The sequence below is a fragment of the Sceloporus undulatus genome, chromosome 3, assembly GCF_019175285.1.
Source record: "Sceloporus undulatus isolate JIND9_A2432 ecotype Alabama chromosome 3, SceUnd_v1.1, whole genome shotgun sequence".
Taxonomy (NCBI): domain Eukaryota; kingdom Metazoa; phylum Chordata; class Lepidosauria; order Squamata; family Phrynosomatidae; genus Sceloporus; species Sceloporus undulatus.
The window spans coordinates 197,944,016-197,967,791 of record NC_056524.1 but is presented as its reverse complement, the minus strand read 5'-3'; the positions used below and the strand labels follow the sequence as shown (position 1 = coordinate 197,967,791).

General features: G+C 36.4%; 1 protein-coding gene across 8 annotated transcripts in view; it reads right to left on the bottom strand.

The window, feature by feature from the left end:
* Nucleotides 1–929: 929 nt before the first annotated feature.
* Nucleotides 930–23,776, bottom strand: part of RAB11FIP2 (RAB11 family interacting protein 2) — a 44,012-nt gene continuing 21,165 nt past the window's right edge. For 2 of the 8 annotated variants that reach the window (XM_042457295.1, XM_042457296.1), the window contains 2 exons: nt 13,759–13,804; nt 930–5,781 (listed from right to left, as the gene is read on the bottom strand). In XM_042457295.1, the coding sequence (XP_042313229.1) occupies nt 5,554–5,781; nt 13,759–13,804 (274 nt within the window). In that variant the 3' untranslated portion in view covers nt 930–5,553. Of the gene's footprint in view, nt 5,782–6,895; nt 7,048–10,099; nt 10,299–13,758; nt 13,805–14,574; nt 14,861–18,797; nt 18,925–23,776 lie in introns of those variants that run through there. The other 6 variants (XR_006102854.1, XR_006102853.1, XR_006102852.1 and 3 more) reach the window with 6 other exon arrangements.

The window sequence follows — 23,776 nt, the reverse complement described above, 5'->3', positions numbered from 1 at the left end:
TCTAAAGGAACAGGCACAGCTGGAGCACAAGTTTTAAATGTGCGGAAGCACTTCTGGTCACAGGAGAGACCTGGGCCTCCAGGTTCAAAGCTGAGTCCAAGAGTACCTCCAAACTGCGAACCTGCGTCTTCAGGAGGAGTGTGACCCTATCTAACACAGGCTGGATCCCTATTCCCATATCTCCCTTCCGACTGACCAGGAACACCTCTGTCTTATCTGGATTGAGTGTCAACTTGTTTGCCCTTATCCAGTCCATTACTGAAGACAGACATGGGTTTAGGACTAGGACAGCCTCCTTGGATTGAAGTGGGAAGGAGTAGTAGAGTTGAGTGTCATCTGCATATTAATGACACCGCACCTTAAAACTCCAGACAACCTCTCCCAGTGGTTTCATGTATATGCTAATATAAACTTTAATAAAACTTTAATTTATATCCCGCTTTTTGTTACCACAATCAAAGTGGCGTACAACCTTTTAAAAAAATACAATATATACTGCTAATATAACTGTGGTTTGATATTAGTCCCGTCAGTGCTTCTGAAGAAATGGATTAAAAACCAATTAAAGTCCATGCTAAAATACATAAGTTAATTTGAAAGGTGCTGCCAAATTCCTCCTCCCTCCCCTTTTTTCTTACTCTTGTTTTAAAGGATTCACATAATCAGTTACTATTCTCTTCACCATCAGCATATTTCTTACAAAATTACTGCCTATGAACATTTTTGCCAGCTTACAGCAGAGAAGACAAGTGCATATGTTATATCTAAAGATCCTGGATTGGTTATACCACCCAGTAATATGACGGTGGCTATTGCAAATGACCATATATATATTTTTTAACAGTACAATCAACATATATAAGAAACTCTGACATAATGTTTAAAATCTTGCTGTCTTTCTAAAAATATTAGAAATAAAAACCACATGGTTGAAATACACAGTGGCAATTTATTTGTGCTTGGCATGCAACAATTATTGGGGGGAAAATCTAAAATTAAGATTACAATTTTTGATCAAATAAAAAGTGTTTAAGCCTACAACTGATTATTCATGCATTTAATCATTCTACACAGACAAGTGTCACAAGTTGTGACTTTCAATTTTTTTCTTTAAAAAAAGTACAAATGAGTCATTGAACAAAAACAAATGGACCCTCTTTTGTCCAAGACATAGTATACAACACTATAATCCATAGCATTTTTATCATAACAAATATACATGATCTGGAACCATCTATATAGTATATACAGACAAAAATCTGAAAGATTAAATGAGGGCCAATAACAATTCAGGCACAGGTACCTCACTAAACATAAATTCATCAGAAAACCTTACAAAAAAGTCAATGAATTAAAGTGCTATAGCTGTTGCATACTAAATACTGCCAGCAAATTTACTTTAGAATCATTGGGGATGTATAAAAGGGAATTTAGGAGTGCAACCCATGCTACTGCACAACTTCCTTATGTTCAGTCCTTAGAACATTTAGATTTTAATTTTTGTAGCAGAACTTACAACAGACCGTTTGATCTGGCAGTGCTGTGATCCTTCTTCATTTGCTTTGAGAGCAAAGATTTGAAACAGATCAACATACTTCAAAATGTACGTACCTTTTCATTTACTTCTACAACTGTTTGGGGGAGAAAAAGAGTTCAGCCTATAGAGAGAGCCTTTGTTTACATTACATTTCTAAAAGATAGTTGTAAATTTAATTTCAGTACAGCCAAACATATATTTTAAGACATATGCATTCACTCTTCTAAGAATCTAATCAAGCTAAGAGTTTGAGGTGGAATACAACTCATCATTAAAATGCTTAATTGAACATATGATCTTATTGATAACACCTACAAATACAAGAAAATATTTTCATAGCTGGGATAATATAACTAATACTTGATTTAGAATCACCCACAGTAGACAAGTTAGGTAAAATCTATGGATAGTTAAGTATAATTTATGGATCATGCTACATTATTTCATAAGTGATAATCAAATTCAACATAATACTTTTTAAATTCAGCAGCAAAAATGAACACAGTATTAAGCATTCTTATGATAATCTAGACCCACTGAATCAATGGCATTTACCTGAATGTTGACTTACCATTCAATATATGATTCGGGTCTACTCTATTTGGAACTAGCCAACAGGACTGAGGCCACACATCTTTTACTAGAAATGAATTTTGCATGTTTTATACAAAGTATTACCCATTTTTTTCATGTTTGCTGGTGTTTTTTCCAAACGAAACAGAGTAACTATGACTGCCAATAAATCCTTCATGCTACTTTTCCAACAAGTAAGATAGACAAAAATGTGTGATGTATGTACATTCCCCATAATGTCCACCTAAGAAATGAGGAATACATGGATTGGGAGAATGGCTCTGAAGCACCTAAATTTTCATAGCCAAAACAATGTAGCAGGCTAATTACAGAATATTCTTGGAGAGAAAACAATGAATATTGTGTAAGGTTTCAAAAGAATCACAGAATCTGAAGATATACTAATCCTGGAATGTCATCTCACCACTAAGGAACTACAGACACAACTACCTTGCTATCAGTGATTCTGTACTATACTATGTCAAGAAGTATTTTAAGACACTGATCAGAGAATATAGAGAATTTATTTTGAGCAATCACTTTTATACCCAAATTATGAAGCTTTTTGTTATTTGTAAACATTGCATTATGCCTATTTTAGTTATGATACCTTTTCTGACATACCTATTTTCTTCTTTGCATTTAAATACTGGAAATGAAAGAGTGCTTAAATTCACTTGCAGATCAAATAGAACATAGGACCAGAAAGCACATGAAAGTGCTTTATAAAATGCTCAGCTAAAGTTCTTATTAACTCTGTGGCATATGTCAAAAGTTTTACAGCCAAGCATTTTGATCTTTCACATTAAGATTCTAAAAGACGTAATTCAAAAAGTGGTAGATATTAAAAGTTCATAACAATATGAGCTTAGAATTCTGTGGTTTATGCTCTTCTGTTGTACTTGAGGAACATTCGTTGAAGATGAACGATGAACTCGTATACAATGGAAGTTCAAATTAAACATCAATGGCCCAGTAGTTTCCAATATCATGTGTGGAAGTCATTAACTGTGGTACTATGAAACATCTGAAAGTTTTATACAGGCAATACTTTTCAAAAACACATTTTTGTATAAACTATGAAGGTAAACATCTACTTCAAATGCAGTAGTTAACCTTAAAACAAAAGGAATAGCGTTGACTGTAAGCTATTCAGTCAAATAGATTAGACTGTTATCATTTGGCACTCAGATATGACGGAATACAATGAAAGCATGGCGACTTGAAGTATGTGTGTGTGGGTGTCTGTGTGAGGGGCAGTCCTTCGTGTTCTGAGACACAGTACCAGTTCTTAAATTACTAACATTTATTCATGTAATAGGGTCCACCAAACTACAGAGAAAATTGATGGAAACCCAATGAAACAAAATGCATCTCGACATATGGCCTATTATCCTGTATAATATGGCTGAGGGTTTTTAAGAATATGGTCATTCCTGCCCCACTATTGTTTAAAAACAGTTCTGCCCTATTGTATTATAATTATAAGAATTTTAATTAAGAACAATGTTCTTGGCATATTAAAAAAAATTATTTAATACCCTTATAACTGGAAGAAAAGGGGGAAATTGGCCTAAAACAGATGGGCAGAAAGCACTGGCTTCAGGCCGTGTTGGGGTGTAGCGTGCAGACAACGCACAACTCTGGATTGGACAGACACTGCTCTGGGGGTCACCTAAGGCAGCCCAAAGCCAACCACAAAAGAAGAGGCAAAAGGCTGCTCCTTGTTTGAGGCCCACCTAAGGGGCAAAAGAGAACGCTCTGAAGGAGCGGCTCTGTGCTGCCCCTTTGCTCGCTGGATTGCGACTGCGGCAACCACACGCTGTGGCCCCAGTCCGGTGTTTTTCTGCCTCCCCAAAAGGGGCAAAATGCTGCTACTTTTAGGAATGGAAAAAAGCCACCCTTGCCATGGCAGTGGCACTTTTTGGCACTCCTTTTGGCATGCAGTGTATAATGGCTGCCCACTGGCTGGTCGGCAGGACGGTGGCTTGGGGGTGGAGTCGAGACATGTGGCGGGTGGCCGCCATGTCCACACTCCACCCCTCCAGCCCTTTTAGTTGGTCTGTACTGCACCTAGGACTGCACCAGTGGCCGGGTTTGGGACTGCATTGTCTGGTTGCTGAGGTACCAGGCCGATTGGGGACTGGAGCCAACTGTTCAGTTTTACTCTTCAGAAAAGTTTCAATGTGCAAGCTTGGAAAAAAATGGCCATTAAATAGGAGACAAATGTATGAAAATCTGAACCTGCCCATTCTAAAGTAAAAAGCCCTGTTTAGCACCCCATCTAGCATGTTGAAACCTACTTTGCACCAAACATCCTGCTTATAGTCTTACATAAAACAAATTAAAACAACATTTTGATCACTCTTATAGTAAACAATATTTTCTTTATGGCAGTGTTTTCCATTGCATTTTGCCACTTTGAAATAGATGCACAACACTATACACAAATATTACCTCATTACAGTCATGCATAATCAATTATATCTGCCACTCTCAAATGAATGACAATATTTGAATTTGACACAGAATATAGGATTGAAAACCCTCAACAGCTCCCTAATTTAATTAAAAACAACAACACTCAATCATCTAGATAGGTAAAAGCACATTCACATTTCCATTTCCTGACTCAAACTGGCAAAAGCCAAGGAAATATGTATATGCCTGACATGCTAATTCTTCAGAATATTATGTCTCCTTCTGCCTCATCATCTCCTAATTTATATAGACTTTAGGTAAATGAGGTATTAACTCATCATTTTCTTCTGTTTACTTAAAGTATACTTCTATGCTTAAGCAAGTAGTATGCTATAACCCTATACAGTATATCCAGATACTTTCATATCCGTAACAATGGATACCAGTTCAAAAACCCGCATTTCTTAAAGAGCATAAAGGTAACTGTTCAAACACACTCCATTCTAGAACCAATACTGCCAACATCTTTATGTAAGAATATCATATGATGCTTCCACTTAATATGTATCTATTGGTGATTCCTAGTTATGGAATCTCAACAATAAAATCCTACATTATCCCATTTTCCTTCATGTTCATAACTGCAAAACACATCCTGCTTGTGCGCATCCACTCTGACAGCATGCCATAACATCAAAGAGATTGACTGAAGTACAAAATAAATATTCAAGTAAGAGTATGGGACTGTAGCTCTATAGTGTACAAAGTAACTACAATATTTTTTTTTAAAAAAAATCAGAACACATTTGCACGTAAATGTTTAAGTTATAGGGAGTGTTTCAAAGCAACTGGAACTAATATTTTACTTTTATACAGTTCATGTACAGATTGGCAGTTCTGGTAATACCAATTGATATCTGGAGTAAAATTTTCAAGAAGGAAAGAGAGAAAAAGAGAAATTGTGTCGAAACGCTGCAATAGTTGCTCTAACGAAAGAAACAACATGGAATATTGACATTACTTTAGCTTTTTGCAAATTTGCCAGCTCTTCGAGAAGGTTCATATGGCACTCGGAGAATACTGGGTGTTTCTTCCATTACTCGTACAAGAAGATTGTCAATATAGTCTTCAAGTTCACGAATATGAGTGTCCTTCTTCTTAAGTTGTTCTTTGTGTTTCACTAATTCCTGTAAGATTTCTTCATATGTAAGATTACGGTATCCTGAGGCTGCATCAAAAGGATTTCCTTCCTAGAAAATATATATAAAAAGTTATAGACCATTAATGGTACAGTACCAAGAAAACCAAGTATGAATCAGAAACCTAAAATATCAATTTTTTTACTCCACATCAACAGGTCATAATTGTAACATCATATAGAAATAAAGAGGTACAAAAGGGAAAATACTTGTGGTACTGACCTTGGACAAGTTGTTTATCTGTTTCAGATATTTTGTACCTACATGAGTCATTTAGTTAAATGTCTGTATACACATTGGAAATGTGTTCTGATTGTGCTGAAGAGTCATTGCTGGCTTAAAGTTATGATTATTTGTGTAACCTACTTCCTGGTCCCATCCCCATCCCAGTCATAGGACATCAGACAGAAATGCATCAGGCATTGCTCCTCCAACTATTATGCTCATAGGGCTCAAGGGCAACATTCAAATGGTTCACAAACTTTATGAACTAGTGAGCAGCTTTAGCAAAATTCCCAGTTCTTATCTCTTACTGATACAAAGGAATACTAAACAAGCATCAGAATGTAGTTCTACTGGCTCTTTACAATACAGCTCCATTACTAGAAATATTTTCCCAATATTGAAAATGCTTTTCTAGAGTAGTAATCGTAACATTTGAGAACTGCTCCCTATGTGGCACTCCCAATGCATGAAGATTTTCCATACAAGCTATGTGTAGTCCTTGTAACTAGCACTAGCATGTAAGGTACTTCCAAGTGTTTACCCAGTACAAACATACATGGTTTAAACAGACTGGACTGTGTTAAGCAGACAGCCTTGGACTAAACATCAGTTGTTTAAGCCACATGAAAACTTGGTTGAACCACTGGTAAAGATCTTTCCTTTTTCTAAAAACAACTTTACTATTTAACAAAGTCAACTATAAACAAAGATATTTCTATTATACATGGACCAATTGGCTCATAATGCAAGACAGAATTGTCTAGTATTAGAGAGCAGAAAGAACTTTGGCTTCTGCCCTCAGAGCCACCAAGAACCAACTGACTATAATTGAAATTAAGGTGAAAGGGCTCTGTGGCCTAATGAGAGCCACAAATTGCTACTCAAACAAAAGCATCAGCAAGTGAAATCAATGTGAGCTAAGCTAGATATAAATACTCACTTATAGCTCACCACTTCATTCTGACACTCAAGAATTAACCTCTCTCCTCTTCCTTTTCTTTTCACCTCCTGTGTTCTGTCTGTTTTTTAGATTGTATGCCTGATGTTAAGGGGCTCTCTTTGCTGTATAACCCTTTGGGAGACAATAATTGTCTGAAAGGTGGGATAAAAACATAGTAAGGTAATAAATTCATAAAGCAGTCATGGTCACAGGAGAATACTGCAACGATAAGGATGATTTTGCTGATTAATTCTGGCATAACTTCAGTAAGAAAGAAAAGAGAAGTTGCAACAAAATATAAATACTGAGGAATTTACAGTACACCAACTTTTCAAGCTCTCACTGTTGGTCTGCTGCAAAAGCAGGAGCAGATTGTAATTGAGATCTAAGGAAACAGGCCTCCATCTGGGACACACAGTGCAGTGTTATTAAGTGAACATTTCTCTGGAATACTTCCCACTTTCCTGGCAGAAGATGCTGCAAGGGAGCCAGTCTATATTTGAAAAGAATCCAAAACGATTAAAATGGATAATAGATGTGGTTCAAAAACATTTCTTGGTTGCTTCCCAAGAGTGAGATAATTCTTCTACACTCTTTTTTTTAAATGAATTTAGGTTCTATTTTGAGATTTGTCTGCTTCTATATTTAAATAGCATGTTGGGGCTAATTCATATAAGCACATACCACTCATTCATATCATTCAATAACCTGCAGATGTAGGAGTGAACTGGTTCTTCTGATAAGTATTATATTTGAGGTGAAATCTGGCAATATCGAAGCTCTGTTGGACTGTTCTATGATGCCCATTTCACACATCCAAGTGGTTTTATTTTGCAAGTCACTGAATGAATATACACTAGCAAGCTTTTGAAATTGTCATACTTGTAAAAATAATAACAAAAACTGTATGACATTAAAAATAAAAATAACCAGACTCATCAAGTGACTGGAAAACAAAACTGGACATTAGTTTTATAAGCATTTTCTGGAATTACTAGTTCCATCCCAAGTATTATGGCTACAGAATAATGAATGAACAACTGACAATCTGAAAAATCCTTGTGCAATTTGAAAAGATTGCAGGCTGTTCTGGCCCAAACCCCAATCCCAAACCAGTCTCTCTCTTTTTCAATCTTTTTAAATCTGACCCCCTCTCCCCCTGCCCTAAGCATATTCCTGGAGGGGAAAGGGAAAGAGAAAGAATGAGAATCCACATTTTTATTTCTGCATTATTTTGATAGCTCATCTCTACCACTTTAAATGCCAAGCTTTGTCTACCATGGGAATGTGGAGAGTGGAATTGTATAACCAAGGCATATCCAAAAACTACTGTTTGAACTCCTTCTCTTTCACAATTTAACCTTTAGGAATGCAGCCAAGGATTTATGTAGCTTCTAAAGCCTTGTTTGTCTAATTACCCATTCTAGTCCTCCCGTGGCTGTGATACAAAAATCAGAGCACTTGGATTTAAGCAGATTTCAATGGGACTAAATAGTCTATGGATCAGGATGCTTATGTTTTTTTTCCAGACGGCCTAATGTGCACTGCAACATCTAGAGTTTAAGCACAGTAAAAAATATGCTGTATTTGTAATGCACCACTTAGATGGTAATAAAGACTGACTTCTGGGGCTGCTGATATTGCATACAGAATTTTAAGCCAGTTCAAAAAGAGGGGGAAAATATCCTTTGAGGGATCACTGAGCAGTGATAGGTGAATTTAACTGATGCACAGTACGATCCTATATGTGCCTACTTAAACGTAAGTCCCACCAGGCTCAAGAGAATTTTCCCCTAGATAAATACACATAGGGTTTCAGCCAGGATTTAAATAAATAAATAAATAAATAAATAATGAGACTGGAAAAAAGTTTAGAATGAAAATAAATAAAATAAGTAAAAATATGTATAAAATGGTAGACATTTTTGTTATGTGTGAATAACAATCAGTTTGCTCTAATGTAGCAAGAACCAAATCAAGCCCCATCTCCCATGGCCAAACCTCCCAAACAACAATCCTCAAACTGAGGCACTGGCAGAAACAGGGAAACAGCCTATGCCAGAAGACCCATTAAAAATAAAACAACAGCCCCGCAAAAAAACCTTGGATCTTGAGGCAGTTAAGATATGAAATATTTGTCTACTTATCATCCAGCCTGTAAGTCAAACTTTAAACTGGGGTTAGGTGGCATACTGATGCTTTCTGTTTACATCTGAAGCCTATCATTAAGGAAGATAAACACTGATAATTTCAGAAGCATACCACATCAAATATGCAGTGATTCAGCTTCACTCCCTTTCACTTCAGCTATCTCTGTCTATACTTTGGCACCTATCACATCATTAAAATATGCAGGTGGCAAATTTGGAATAAGGCTAATTAGAAAGGGTGAGCTAGCAAGCCAGAATAAATGGTGCAAGTCAATCAACTGTTTAATTTTTTGAGCTCTTTAAACTAATTGTAAGCTGAAATATTTTTATCTAGTTTATTTTTCAGTTAACCTCTTTTTATCAATTACCTCCACTAAAAATGCCCATACCTGTTCACAGATGTATCTGATTAGGAATAATTTATAATACGATAGATTTCTGTATATAGAAATAGAATTCAGAACCAATTCAATTTTCTGTTCATTCAGATATAATTAATTTCCCCTTGCATTACAGAAGAAACCATTCTGATAACTAAAAATGATGTGTTTTCATATATACACAAGCTCTGCAAATAATAATAATAATAACAATAACAATAATAATAATAATTCTGTATTTGAGAAGTAAAAGAACTTGTCATATTTTTCAGCCTATTCAAGATTAGCTTGCAGAAGTTACAACATTTTAATTATATATTATACTCTGGTTGGTTCAGTGATATAGATTTTTAAGATGTTAATTTATAATCAAACCATATGCATAATTTCAAGTAAAATGGCCATGTTTAAGTAAATGTTGCAGTCTATTGAAAATAGTCTGCTTTTAGTGCTTAAAATAATTGGAAGGATTTGTCCCAACAACTGTAGACAAATCTAAGTTTAAAACAAATATTGTACTTCAACTTTCTTATGACTATAATACCCCAGGAATGAGCAACAAAAAAGGTAACTTTATGTAAGCATATACAGAAAATCTTTAAACTAAGTATTATTTGGGTACTGTACAAACTGATAGTCACAACTACGGGATGAAGGGAAAGATAAATGGCAACCTGGCATTCTTTGATCATCTGTTTATTGTTCTAATGAGGATCTTTGCTTTGAGAATACCATCCAAGCCACTTTCACATCTCTTGTTCGTCCTTTATCTCCTTTTCCGTTCTTAATTAGGCTTTAAAGAGTTCTTGCTGCTCTTTCAAACTGGCTACTGCTCCTCCTTAAGCACTGTTCATTCAGAGACAGGTGTTGGCACTACCAGAGCATAAGGCATGTAAACTTAATTACCAAACACTACTTCCAAGGGAATAAAAGAAATAATTTATTGGAGGTACATAATTTAAATTACTTCACTACTTATAGATAATCCAGTAACATTCCAATTTGTACAATTGTTTTATTTCAAGTTTACTATATAAAATTAATGCCTTTGACACTACAGTTGTATTTTAGATTAAATGAACTTCAAATTTCCAACTACAGTAACATAACAGGACAGTTTGTTCCAATTAAATACAACAGGACAGTTTATTCCAAGAGGAAAATAAAGGCAAAAATTGATTATTTTATCAATTTTAATTTCTACAACAAATGAGTACATTTAAAATCTAGCCTAACTTTTACTACCAAATGTTATATAATTCTGGATATTATTTAATTTTAAAATTCATAGGGGCCAATTAAATGTATATCAAACAAACTTCAGAAACTAGTGAAAGACATGATCAAAGAAGGAACAGTAAATACACATTTACTGGGAATGGACACTACTGGCCACAACAGCAGATGATTCCAAATAAATGTACATAGCACTAGACTGCATTACCAATTACACTTAATGTACTACATGTACAGCTAAATGTCAGATCTGAACTTAGGTCATGACTAAATTTCATCAGAACACACCCTAAATCAGGCAAAGCATTTTCAAATATATTAATTATTTTCTGAAAGCGGGGGTGGAGGTTGAATCTATTTGTTGAATTTCTTTATTAATAAAATTGTGAATTAAGTAAAAAAAAAACACACACACACACACACACAATCCTGCTCACTTTTCCAATTAGTTTGGGAGCAATCCTGCAGTAAAACTCGTCAAATCTTTATGCCAGTGGGAAGAATAATGTGGGTTTACACATAAGTAGCATGACTAAGTGCAATAGGATTTACTCAAAAGTTAATTGTCAGCAGGACTGCAGCCTATGCACAGATCTGGAGCAAAAATATATTTTAAAATGAATGGTTATATATTTAAATGCCTATTATTATAGAACAGGCTCCAACACCACCATATTTCTAATTGAATGAGGATTTGGAAAGGAATGTTTTTAAAGTTCTCATCACAAAGGTTATTCGTCTGTCCTTGGAGAGGCATCAGATGAATATTCCAAAAGAAAATAGATCCAGCATTTGAAAGTAGTTTCAGTCTTCGTGAGAGTTCATTTGCTTTTTGTATTACCAACTGGAGTATATTTACTCATCATCTTAGCACTCTTACTTTGGTAAAACCACCTAAAACACCTTATAAGATTCATGGGACTTAGAATTGGTCCCGATCCTGTGCTAAACAGCCTTTACCCCTGATCAATTTGACCCCTGGTTTGCCACGGAGTTTCCTGGAAAATTCTGCAACAAACCCGGGCTGTTATATATGTTCCTCCCCTTGCTCCTTACTTTGCCACGTCACTGCTGGTACTGAGAAGCCTCCTGTTGCCATATCTGATACAGAAATGGGGCACCTGACCTGGCACCCTGTTTCTCATATCAGATGTGGTGATAGGGGGCTTCTCAGTACCAATGGTGTGGCAAGGTAAGGACTTTGTGCTGGTAGTGGGTTCCAGGTTGTTATGACAAAGAGTATGTAAACATCTGTCATCCCCAGGTTGACCCAGGGACCGACCTGAGTGACCATTGGACCTAGAACAGCACAGCCTCAGCGCATGTTACCCTGGCCCATTAGCTCAGCCCCATAGCAAGACAGTACCACACCTTTTCTTTAAACTATGAATGAACTGAAAAGATGAGTTTATTATACCTCCATGTAAGTCAGGGCAGCAGGACAACTGCATAGCAGCCAATTTTTACTCTAGTGCCACAATATGTGGGCTGTGCCAGAGGATTTGGGTGTTACCATTATTATTGGCTGGGGGGGGGGGGGTGCTGATATATGGTTTTAGAAATAGATTTTGGTGGGAAGGCTTCAGAAGACTGGGAGGGGATTTGGGGCTCACTGAAGTGGGGCCCACAGATGTGGGACCACACATTTTCCACTTCTGATACAAGGGCCAGAGATGAATAATAATGCGATGAATCATAAAGCCCCACATAACCATGTCTGCCATGCCATCCACCCCACCATCTGCATGTTCAGCAAGCATGAAAAGTGGCCGCATGTGCTTATCAACATACATTCATAGAGTTCTTCTATATGTGAACATATGTGAACATATCTTGGGCCAATCAGATTCTACCATCATTGTGGAGACCATTCCCAAAATACACACAAACCCTCCTCATGCTAAGAAAAGAGCTACTTTATACCCCCTCATGCATGCTTTGAACACACTCTAGTAAGGGTTCACTAGAGATTTTCTATACAGTGGTGCCTCGGGATACGAAATGATCGGGTTACGAAATTTCCGGGATACGAAAAAGTTGGATTGGCAAAAACTGTTTCGGGTTACGAAATATTTTTTGGGTTACGAAATTCATTTCGGTGCGAAATTCAAATGCTGCAAAGTGCAGCTATAGGCTTTCCAGTGCTAACGGAAAAGTGTTTCGGGTTACGAAATTTTCGGGTTACGAAAGGAATGGCGGAACGAATTAATTTCGTAACCCGAGGCACCACTGTAATTACAGCTCCCAAAATTAAATTGAACAATTGCAGTCATTGAACAGAAAGAGAAATATTTCAGGCAATGTAGGTACCTCACTAAAAGTGATGCTAAAATAAATCTAGTAGTCTCTAAGCTGTAAGAAGGTCTCTCTTTTGACAGTGAAACAGACTAACATGGTTACATCTTTGAAAATCACTACTATACTACCATAAATGTTTTTTTTTTTTAAAAAACTAGTCATTCCCAAATTTGGTCCTCTAAATTTTTTTGGCCTTCAAGTCCCAGAAACCCTGCCCAATGTCAAGAATTTCAAAACGTTTGGAAAACCAAAGTTTGGGAACTACTGGATTAGACTCTGGAAGATAAGTCTATTGAGCAACTAATCAGCGCCTATTTATTCAGACGCATTAGATCTCTGAACACCAGGTGCTGGGAACAAGCAAAAAGGGCAGAGTGGGCCCTGTTTCTGGGCTCCTCAGTAGCAAGCTACTGTTACATAAAAGGCCCCTGAAAAATGCAAAATGGCCAGTGGCAATACTTCGCCCAGGCTTTGGGGTTGTTATCTGCCATTTTAGGAGTGAAATGAAAACAAACCTGACACCTCAAATTATAGAAACGGATTAGGAAATAAAAATGAGAGGTGACACTCCAGGATCCCATGTGGAGGATGGAGCCTTTCCCAGCTTCTGGAAATTGCATATCCCTGGACTAGAGTGACCTTGGTCTTAAGCCAACAAGGTCATTCTTTTATTTTTAATGCATATGATACAATGAGATATTTCCAACTTTTTAAAAATTGTATCAGTTATCTAAAAATATCAAGGCTTTTTAAAAGGAGTAAAATAAATTTGATATGAAATGGAATAAATATTGCTTACCATTGCTTTCTGGTTGTCTTCAGCATTTGCAGGATTCACATTAAAACTAGGGAAATAACAAAAAATATATTACATAATAAATATGTTCTAGTGCACAAAATTTTAAAATGTTGCATGCTGTCTTATTGTATCCCATATATAGGCAAAACAGTGACACACATACACATTCAAAAACATGCTCATAATTCACTTTTCAAATGAAAGAAAATATGTAAATATTAACATATACCCAGGCAATACCCAAAGTCTTTTGATACACAAGAGCTGAAATGCTTTCAGGCCAGATCCAAATAGCCTCTCCCCACAAAACAGAAATGTATAATATAACAATAAAGTTTTCTTTGTCCTTATTACTGGGGGAACCTATTCTCTATAAACATATTGAATCTGTGGAGCAGCTGGAATATAGACGTGAGAAGCATAAGTCTAGAAATATTAAGCTTTAAACATAGTTTAGGAAATGTAGGTACAAAAAGAGAGGTGCCATAATTAAACCTCTTTTCTGTGAATTGTTTGTCTCTCTGCACAGCTGGTTTTATACCAGTGAAAAAGCTAGACACTTTATTAACCCAACACTGCTGTGGGTGGGTGGGTGGGGGGGGAGAACAACAGGACATTTAAAAATGAAAAACAAAAAGGCAAATGCTATAGGCTCTGTATTTAGCAACTTTCTCTGTTGTCCAGTCCTGAGGGAATATTCAGCAGAAGTTGAATATTTGATATCTTGATGTATTTGATCTCTGAAGGACAGCATCTAAAAGAAATGGTACTGCTCTCAAAAACACTTTTTTTATGCTCCATCCCCATATGGCCTACCTGATACCCAAGGTGCAGTTGTGATGGAAGCAGATAGCTCACTAGAATGCTGTATATACTCCAACCCATGTAGAGACCCAAGTTTCTTGCTCAGATATGTCAGAGAGGGAAGGAAGGAGAAAAAAGAAGAGAAGGAGAAATAATCCTGTGGTGAACTCTACAGATCTCCAGTAAGACTCTGTGTCCCAGCACAAGGAAGCACTGGTTTCAGAAATCCTTGGGATGAATCAATTAGCAAGTTGGCCTTTTCTTGTAAGAAAGCAGAAACTGCGTAGACGCACCATTCCTGAAGGATGAAAATGAAACATCTCTCTGTGTCTAGGGAAAACTTATATAATAATCTTCACCGAGTCCACAAAAGGGTATCATTTCCAAAGTCTTGGAATTCAAGGCCTCATCAATTCTAAGTTGCAAGACAGTTTCTTAAGAGCTAACAAAACAGGAACTATAGATCATTTTTCCTACTTCTCTCAGAATGACTATGGGATAATTCACAGGTACAACTCTAAATATAAAAGCCTTAAGATATGTTTTGGCACTTCAGATACACTTCTTGGTATAATTACCACTATCTCTATATTGCAATTAATTGTGCAACTCCAATAATTACAAGATAATTTAAATGCCTTTTTGAATCTCAAAAATATAGATGTCCTTGTAAAATGTAATTTTCTATAACAGTTTATGCAAGAAACCAACTTCTGCCCTTACTGAAGACAAGAGTCTAATTGTAGCTTTTAATGGGAGATACTAGGATCAAAAGATAAGTAAACTTCATTGCAGACTACTGAAAATCACTATCATTAAGACTGTGTTAGAGCTTGCCTTTATAAAATCTACCCTATATGCTCTACCTCATGTATATGTTTGGGGGCCAAAATTATGGATTTTGATATGACCCATGGATAAGCTGAGGATCAAAAGGATGAAGCGATAGAAAACAATGCCAAAAAGCTTGAAAAATTCCATCAGACATAACTGTTTGTGCTCACATTGAAGGATGGATGGATGGATGAGAGAATAGAGGAGAGTGAGTGCTTCCATGTCAGATTATGCTCTTGCCTTTCAACAGGATATGGTCCCTTTTAAAATAAGAGTTAAAATACAGTACTTACATTTGACCTGTGTATAAGCTGACTCAGGTTTGGGTAAATTTCTAAAATTTCTAGACTTATACATGAGTATATACAGTATATAGTTTATGTTCATGTCATGAGTTTACTATGTACATGCAAATTGAAAAACAATATTAATTCCTTCACACTTCTTTAAAACAATCCATTTTAGCCTTTTGCTAAATGGAAACCCGATCACTACTGTTCTAGTTTTAAATTAATTGTAGCCCCACATTTATACAAAAATCTGTGTCACTGAAATCTGTGGTATGTGCTTCCAAATGACCGTGCTCAGATGTTACTTCTGTTGTCAGTCTAGACAAATAAACAAGAATATGATGTCATGGTACCTCACACCAACAGAGCAGGAAACAACATTATTTGCTGCTGCTAGTGGATTTGAAATTTTATTGGCCATCTTTTACTGCTTTTTGTCTAGATCACTCTAGACTGACAATAGACGTAACATCTGAGGCAAAATGAAGACATGTGACTCTAACACTGTCACTTTCTACTCCTGCACAATTTATAACATTTTTATTTGATGAAGAAGACAGTAAAACTTTGATAGCTTGCATTGTATGTTGTGCCTTTCAGTTGGCCCACTAAAGGTATCACTGTTTTATAGATTTTGAATTTTGTATTGTGCACTATTGTTGTAACACAAGTGTACCTTCTCAGAGGTTCTGTAAGCACAATCCCTAGTACTTTACAGCCAAAGATTCTGCAAGCACACAAACAATCCTACTTTATTTTTGACCTGGTGAGTGGGGAGCTACTATACATTGCACAGTGCATTGTAGAAGGAGCCAAGAAAGATCCTGATCTACTTATAGGAGGACTGGTTAGGAAGTAATAATCAGTCCAAGTGCTGGCTAGAACCAAAGTTATCAAGGAAGAACCAAAGAGGAGACAAGACTTGAGCTACATTCTCTAAATGGAACTAAACATTCTACAGAGGGTCATGGCATGGCACACAAGGAGAAAACACAAAAGTCCACGTTTCTTTCTATAACCACATTATTTTGCCACTTACAGTGCCAGTACTTAGAGTAGTGGTTTAAGGTGGGAGAGCCTATTCCTTTGCACCTGGCAGTGAAATGCTTGACAATGGTGACATGAGGCTACCTTGTAGCCTTGTCCCAGCCAAGGAGACATAATATTTTTGGCATAACTCTAGAAAGTCATCCCTTGAAGCCACTGGAGACCAAGTCAATGTGTTCTGTAAAGAAAACTGAAGGGACTGCACACAAGTAAAAAACAAAACAAAACCCAAACCCAAACCCAACTTTCTTAGCTGCTATTTAAGCATTTTTGCCTTGGATTTGTATAATAGAAATGTCTCCTAGCTGATCAAAACAACAGACTCCATACTAAATTCCTTTATCTAAAGGTAGATAATGATCACCTCTACAAGCATTACTGTTAGTCTTGTTATTGTACTAAAGTCTCTATTAATTTGGAATCAAGTCATTCTACATATAGCCCACCATATGTCTATGATAGGGATAAAAAGATTATTTTGCCTAATTTGTTTCTTGGATGAAAAATAGGCTTCCTGGCACTTGGGAAATCTAGTTGGGAAGATTAATAAAGTGACAAAAGTTTTCACCCAGTGTTTATACATCCTGAAGTGCTTCAGGAAAGTATTATTTGCAGGACTATGCACACACACACACACACACACAAACTATGAAGTTTTACACACAAAAATTCCCCCCAAGAATGTCCAAGTGGGGTTTTTTTTGTGCAAGATTATTGCCTTCTATGCAAAAATAAATAAATAAGATAAAAAGAAAAAAGAAAAAAAACCTCCAAAAACAAAACCATGTGTCTATATTTTTGTGCAAGTTCGCTGAGTTTTGTACATTATTTTTTATGTGTGCAAGGTATTTGTTGCACAATATAATATTTTCTTCATAGAAAACAACAATCCTGCATAAAAACCCATATAGACATCTGGAAACAATGTTCTTTTTTAATTTTTTTAAAAAAACCCATCATTCTCAGGGGGGAAAAACCCACATGTATTATTGCAAAAAATAATTTCCCAAAACATTTCAAGGTATTGACTACCGGGTGAAAACAGCACAGAGATCTTTCTTTTCTCTCAAGAAAAATGTGGTAATTTTCATCCTCACAGGAACAAAACAACCAAATAATAGCATCCCTAGTCCTGAACCCTTCTGGAGGATATACTGGATATATTTTAATCCATAAGAGAACATCCATATACATGTAAGAAATCATATGGAAATTCCTATACATGTCTAAGACCACAGATGAAAGAGAATGTGTGTGTGCATGCAAACACACAGATACACACAGTATAATTCACTGACAAATTTAAAATTAACAAATTAAAACTGTCTTGCTAATTATTCACTTCCATACATATTTTTAGATATAACAGATAGTCTCACAGAACATGCCACAATGATACAATGAGAGATTGTTCCCCCAAATTTAAAAAGCTTACAACCAAATTTTAAAAAATATTTTAGGAGTGGACTACCTATATATACTAAGTCGCTCCCACTTTCCTTTAACCTAATTAATTTGTTTGCTTCTCTGCTTCTAATGTTAATGCAAGTGGGAAACAAAGGTTATCACCCACATTAAGACATAAATGTGAAGAAAATAAACTGTTGAGACATATATGACAATTAAACTGAATGTATGGGCTTTTTACCATCTTTTAAAATGACTGTCAGAGATATATGATATTTGTAAACTTTTACTTCATGTGTGATATAGACCTACACTGCAAAACCAGCAACATGCATTTTGTCATTGCCTAAATGAAGCAAAATAATAGTTTTTCTGCCATAATCCTGCAATCCATACATGGTATGAGAAACAGGAAAAATATATTTTGCTCAACAGATCCTTTTCCATGTTTTGGTTGATTATTACATAATGTTCCCTTCCTAATTTTGTAGTGTGCATCTAGCACTCTTCCTATTAGTGACATTGGACACTGGAAAAATGGTGAAAAACAGTTTGCAAAAAGCGGGAATAACTATGCTTTGCAAATATGGAAAAACAAGTCCCAAGACAGAAAACAATGCACATATTAATGTTGTTTGAAACTTTACAAATACCTACGTTGTTGTCAACAGGTATTCCAAGTTACTGTCTGACACCCTAAAGCAGCCAAGCCTGAACATTAAATCTCATCAGCGTGCAGAAGCATGGAAATTCACAGATGAGGCAAATAATGTTGCAGCTGAGACTGCCAGACAACAAGGAAGCAGAAAGATAAACAAAACAGATGGAGATTACTTAAGACATTTAATTTTTCTTTAAGCTGTGCTTTTTAAATTGTTTGAAGTAACAAAGGAACATTTCAGAACATAAGCTGTCAATATAGATTACAAGATACAAGTCAAACTTGGTTTGCTTCTATCTACCATGATATAACACATTGGAAAATATTTCAGTATGGCAAAAATAACCTATTTTTATATCTTCATTATTTACAAAACTTCTGATGTTGCTACGATTAACATTTTGCCTCTATCTAGTTTCTTCTTTTTTTAAGAGTTAGGATCTTTAAATTAATTGGAGTGTTTCCTCAGAATAATAAGGCAACTTATTATAAAACAAAAGCTGAATAATACAATCCCTTTCTAATAAGGTATAGATGTTCCAAAAGATATGTTAAAAATAAAAACACCTGACAGTTGTGAGAATATGTACATCTCTAGTTGATTTCAAATTGGCAAATTTATCAAATACTACTGTGCTAATTTAAGAATTGTTTATACTGTTAAAGTAAGAGGCTGTCAGAAGAAAGCAGCAGAGAAAAAGAAATCATCCGTGCATATTTTATGAACTGTTGTTAATATTCCACCTATTGATAAACACAATGAATGAATAAGGCATGTCTGAGGAAACTGTTGCCCTTCAGATGTTCTTGGATTCTACCACTCCCAGACTGCCTGGCCAATAGGGAATATGAATGGGACAAGTAGTTCTTTGACATTTGGAGGGCCACAGGTCCCCTACTCCTGCAAAATCTACCCTTCTAAATAATATATATATATATATATATATATATATATATATATATATATATATATATATATATATAGTATACCTTTTGACCTTATCGTATAAATTATTCCACTTTTTTGCTTCATTGCTACCAATTTTCAAAACATCCCAGATGACTCCCACTTTAACTGGGGCACTCTTTCAAAACCATCTTGAAATATTCAATGGGATCCATTACCTGCTAACACATTGTACATGACGCTGCTTTTGAAAACCTTTGTTTGATTTTGTTTATATGCCATCTTTTCCCAGTGTAGGACCCAAAGCAATTTACAGTACAAGATTAACACAAAATACAATCAAAACAATATATGGTACAGAAGTTTTAAAAACCATTGAATATACAATCATATTAAAATAATTTAAACAGCTTAAAATAATTATAACACACAAAGTCAAGATATACCACACCCACTAAAAGACCTTCTCCCATATCTAGTTAAAGATCTAAGGTCTATTTTAAGTAAAACGGTCTTTGCTGTTTTACATAAAGAAGGTCACAGAAGAGGCCAGCCTAGCATCTCATGGGTATGTTTAACAGTGTGGGATCAATCACTGAGAAGGGTCTTTCCTGTGGCTTCACCAATTCTACATGTGATGGTGGTGGAAAAAGTTCTCCAGGAGGCCAACATCCAGTAAACTTAATAGAGACTTGCCTACAGCAAACACATCTCAACCAGTATATAAATAGACACAATTCAGCATATATGTTGTAACCAATAAAGCCCTGAAAAGCTTATGGGGCAGCTATTTAGTGGAGAGGTGTGATGGCCGAGGGCAGTAGTGGGTTAGAGGGAAAGAAAAAAAACAGTTCTGGTGGGGAAATTGCTAACTTTCAAAAAATTGTTAGCAGTAAAATTTGGGGAAAACATTGTCCTCTTTGTAATAAGTGAAGTGCTTTTTAATTCAAAAGTTTACCTGATTGAAAATGAGTAATCATACTAGATAGTGGGATTTCAATAAAACACAGTACTACAGAGTTAAAGAATGATAATTCCTGTACATAATGTAGACATATAGTGTTATATATCTGATATCCAAGGTGCATTTCTGTACCTAAAAGGCACTGCCATCTTCAAGAAGGAAGCATATAGGGGGGCTTTAATTGTCTACTACTTGCCTTCTTCTGGTGACCTTCATTCTAGTTTGGTGGAGAGTACTGTGCATCTCCTGCCCATAATTAATACACCATAAGTGTATGATGATAATTTTACATTGCATTATTATTACATATATAATTGCACTCATTGTTGAGAAGTTCACTATTTCCAATAAAGAGTTAAATTTTATATCCAAATATGGTACCAACTGCTCAAATATACTTTATTACAAAATTTGTGTTTTCCATTTTCATATTTCCCTAACTCTCAGAAATCAAAAACTAAGATACAAGTGCTCTGATACCATAGTACCATAGTACAGTTCTCTATTCAGTATAGGATATATTCACAATTTTGCATGTATAAAGCCAAAGCTTTTATAGTTTTAAGTTTCATTAATATGTCAAGTCATACAATTTTGTATTCGAATAATTATATGAATAAAGTATTTTATCATGCAAAACCAGTACAAGTTGAGTATCCCTTATTCAAAATGGTTGGGACCAGAGGTTTTTGGGAGCTTTGGGGGGGGGGGTTGGGGGGATTTTGGAATATTTGAATATACTTAATGCACATCTAAACACAAAATTCATTTATGTTTCATATACACCTTATAGACATAACCTGAAGGCAATTGTATACATTTTTAATAATTTTGTGAATGAAACAGTTTGTGAAACAGAAAGCAAAAGTGTCACTAAAGGTGCCACTATCTCAGCCAGCCATTTCAGATTATGGAGCATTTTGGATTTCACATTTTCAGATAAGGAATACTCAACCTGTACAATAATTTTAAATTTGACAATGACATGTATTTTAAATTTTCCCATATTTCCATTTTCAGGGCATAAAAATTTCCAAACACTTTACACATCTACTTGAAGGATTATTTTCTTCTACATGAGCCCTGCCAAATTCTTCATTCTTCATGACACACTGCTCCTGGCACCTGAGGTTTCAGACAATGTAAACATTTTGGGTAGTGAAAACAAGTTTTTTTAAAAAAAACTTCCTGACCCATCAATTGTTGGGGGTGGTTTCTGATTAGGAACTACAAAGGAATTGGTATACAGGCTTTTAAATGCTATGCAAGTTAACTCTAGAGCAGTGATTCCCAAAGTGGGTGGTATGGAAAGATCCAGGGGGGCAGTGAAGGAAAAAAGGTGCAGCAGATGAGGGTTCAGTCAAAGTGTTGTGCACCAGAAAGACAAGGGGAACCAGCAGACTTTAGGCTATGGTAGGAATGGTTGCATGAAACTTCTTTCCATGGACCTTTAAAACCACAATGCAAATTCACTGATCACTTTGTGTGGTGGTGTCTCATACTCTACCTGCCCAGGGAGCTCATTCCCTTAGCTGCATCTTTTGCTAGTCGTGGTAGTAGTAGTGGTACTTGGAAAACTCTCATAGGCATTGGGTACAGGGCATTTTTTCTGCGGCTCAGGTTGGCTCCATTTTGGGATGGATTAAATGAGGGGAGAAAGGATTTAGAACATGTGGTGGGGGAATAACCGGTAGCAAAAAGGAGCTTTCAAATTTGGGACCCTGCTTAAAGTTTGTAAGCTTTGCCAGAACCTGGCTGGCAGGGTGGCCATGCTGCTGCTCTTGCTTTCTTTTGTCTGACAGGCTGGGAGAAGAGGTAACAGAAGAAACAATGTTTGGGGGGAGGATACTTGAAGCTGGGAGGGGAAGAAGGGGGAAGAGTATCCACGATCGATTCTTGGAAAGAGTCCTTCACCTTGGAACGGCTCCTGTAGTTACATCTCTCCCTTTCCTCATCTACACAAGTTTCCAGTCCAGAGCATATGGCCTCTATAAACCCCCAACATACACATCATTTATTCTTTTCTCTGCCCCCATGAAAGGATTGAGAGTCTTTCATTGCCAGGGAGAAGCTTCTCCCTTTGCTCTTCAGGAGCAGCAACTAAGCAACTGGCCGAGTACTGACAGAGAGGCCTCTTGCTTGCTTTGGCCTTTCCCACAAGGCAGCATGGGTGAGAGGCTTCTTGGTCACTGCTCATTTAGCTGCTTGGTTGCTGGTCCCAAGGCAACCAGGTGCAAAAGGAGCAGTGACCAAGAAGGCTCTCATCTGTGCCAGCCTTTGCCTCAAGGCTAGCATAGGTGAGAGGCTTCTTGGTCACTGCTCAGCCAGCTCCTCTGCTGTTGCTTCCAAGGTTATTGGGTACAAAGGGAACATAGACCAAGTTTGGTTGTTTTGAATTTGCAGTAGAACAGTAGACCAAATGTCATGAAACAGGTGCTGGGGCCCACTAGCATTGTTGCCCAAGAGAAAAAAAGGCTGTAGCCTGAAAATGTTTAGGAACCACTGTTCTAGAGTGTAAAGAAAACCTTAACAAATTTGCTTCTTTTGTTTCCCTGCAGTTGTGTGGCAAAATTAGCAAAAGAAAGTGACAACACTAGTAAAAGAAAGTGATTACATTCTCAAGGAAAAGTGACACTAAGTGACAGAAATTCAAACAATGGAGGCAATATAAGGAATGCAACAGTCCACATGATGTGTGTGATTAGAGTGGGAAATTCCAATGGACAATTGACTTGTAAATGTAGGTCATGTGGAGCAACATTTTGCTTATCACATTTTAAAAATGAATCTATGATGAAATCTATTATAAAATCTAGTGAGACTGCAAATTTAGACAATTTTAAGGTTATGAACAAACTGTTGAGAACATTTAATGATCTCATATTATGTGTTGTGGAAAGTGGAAGAAAAAGGAAGAATCTCAATTCTGATTGCCACCTTGCTTGTAAGGCCAATCTGAAGACTGTGTAGATGAAATCTGTTTAACCCTTTTGATGTGTTCTGCCCAACAATCAGCACATCAGTTACAAATGCACAGCTGATGACTAGATATGTCAGCTTTGGTTAGCAACAGATGGCTGGCATTCCCTGGAATGGCTTCTCCT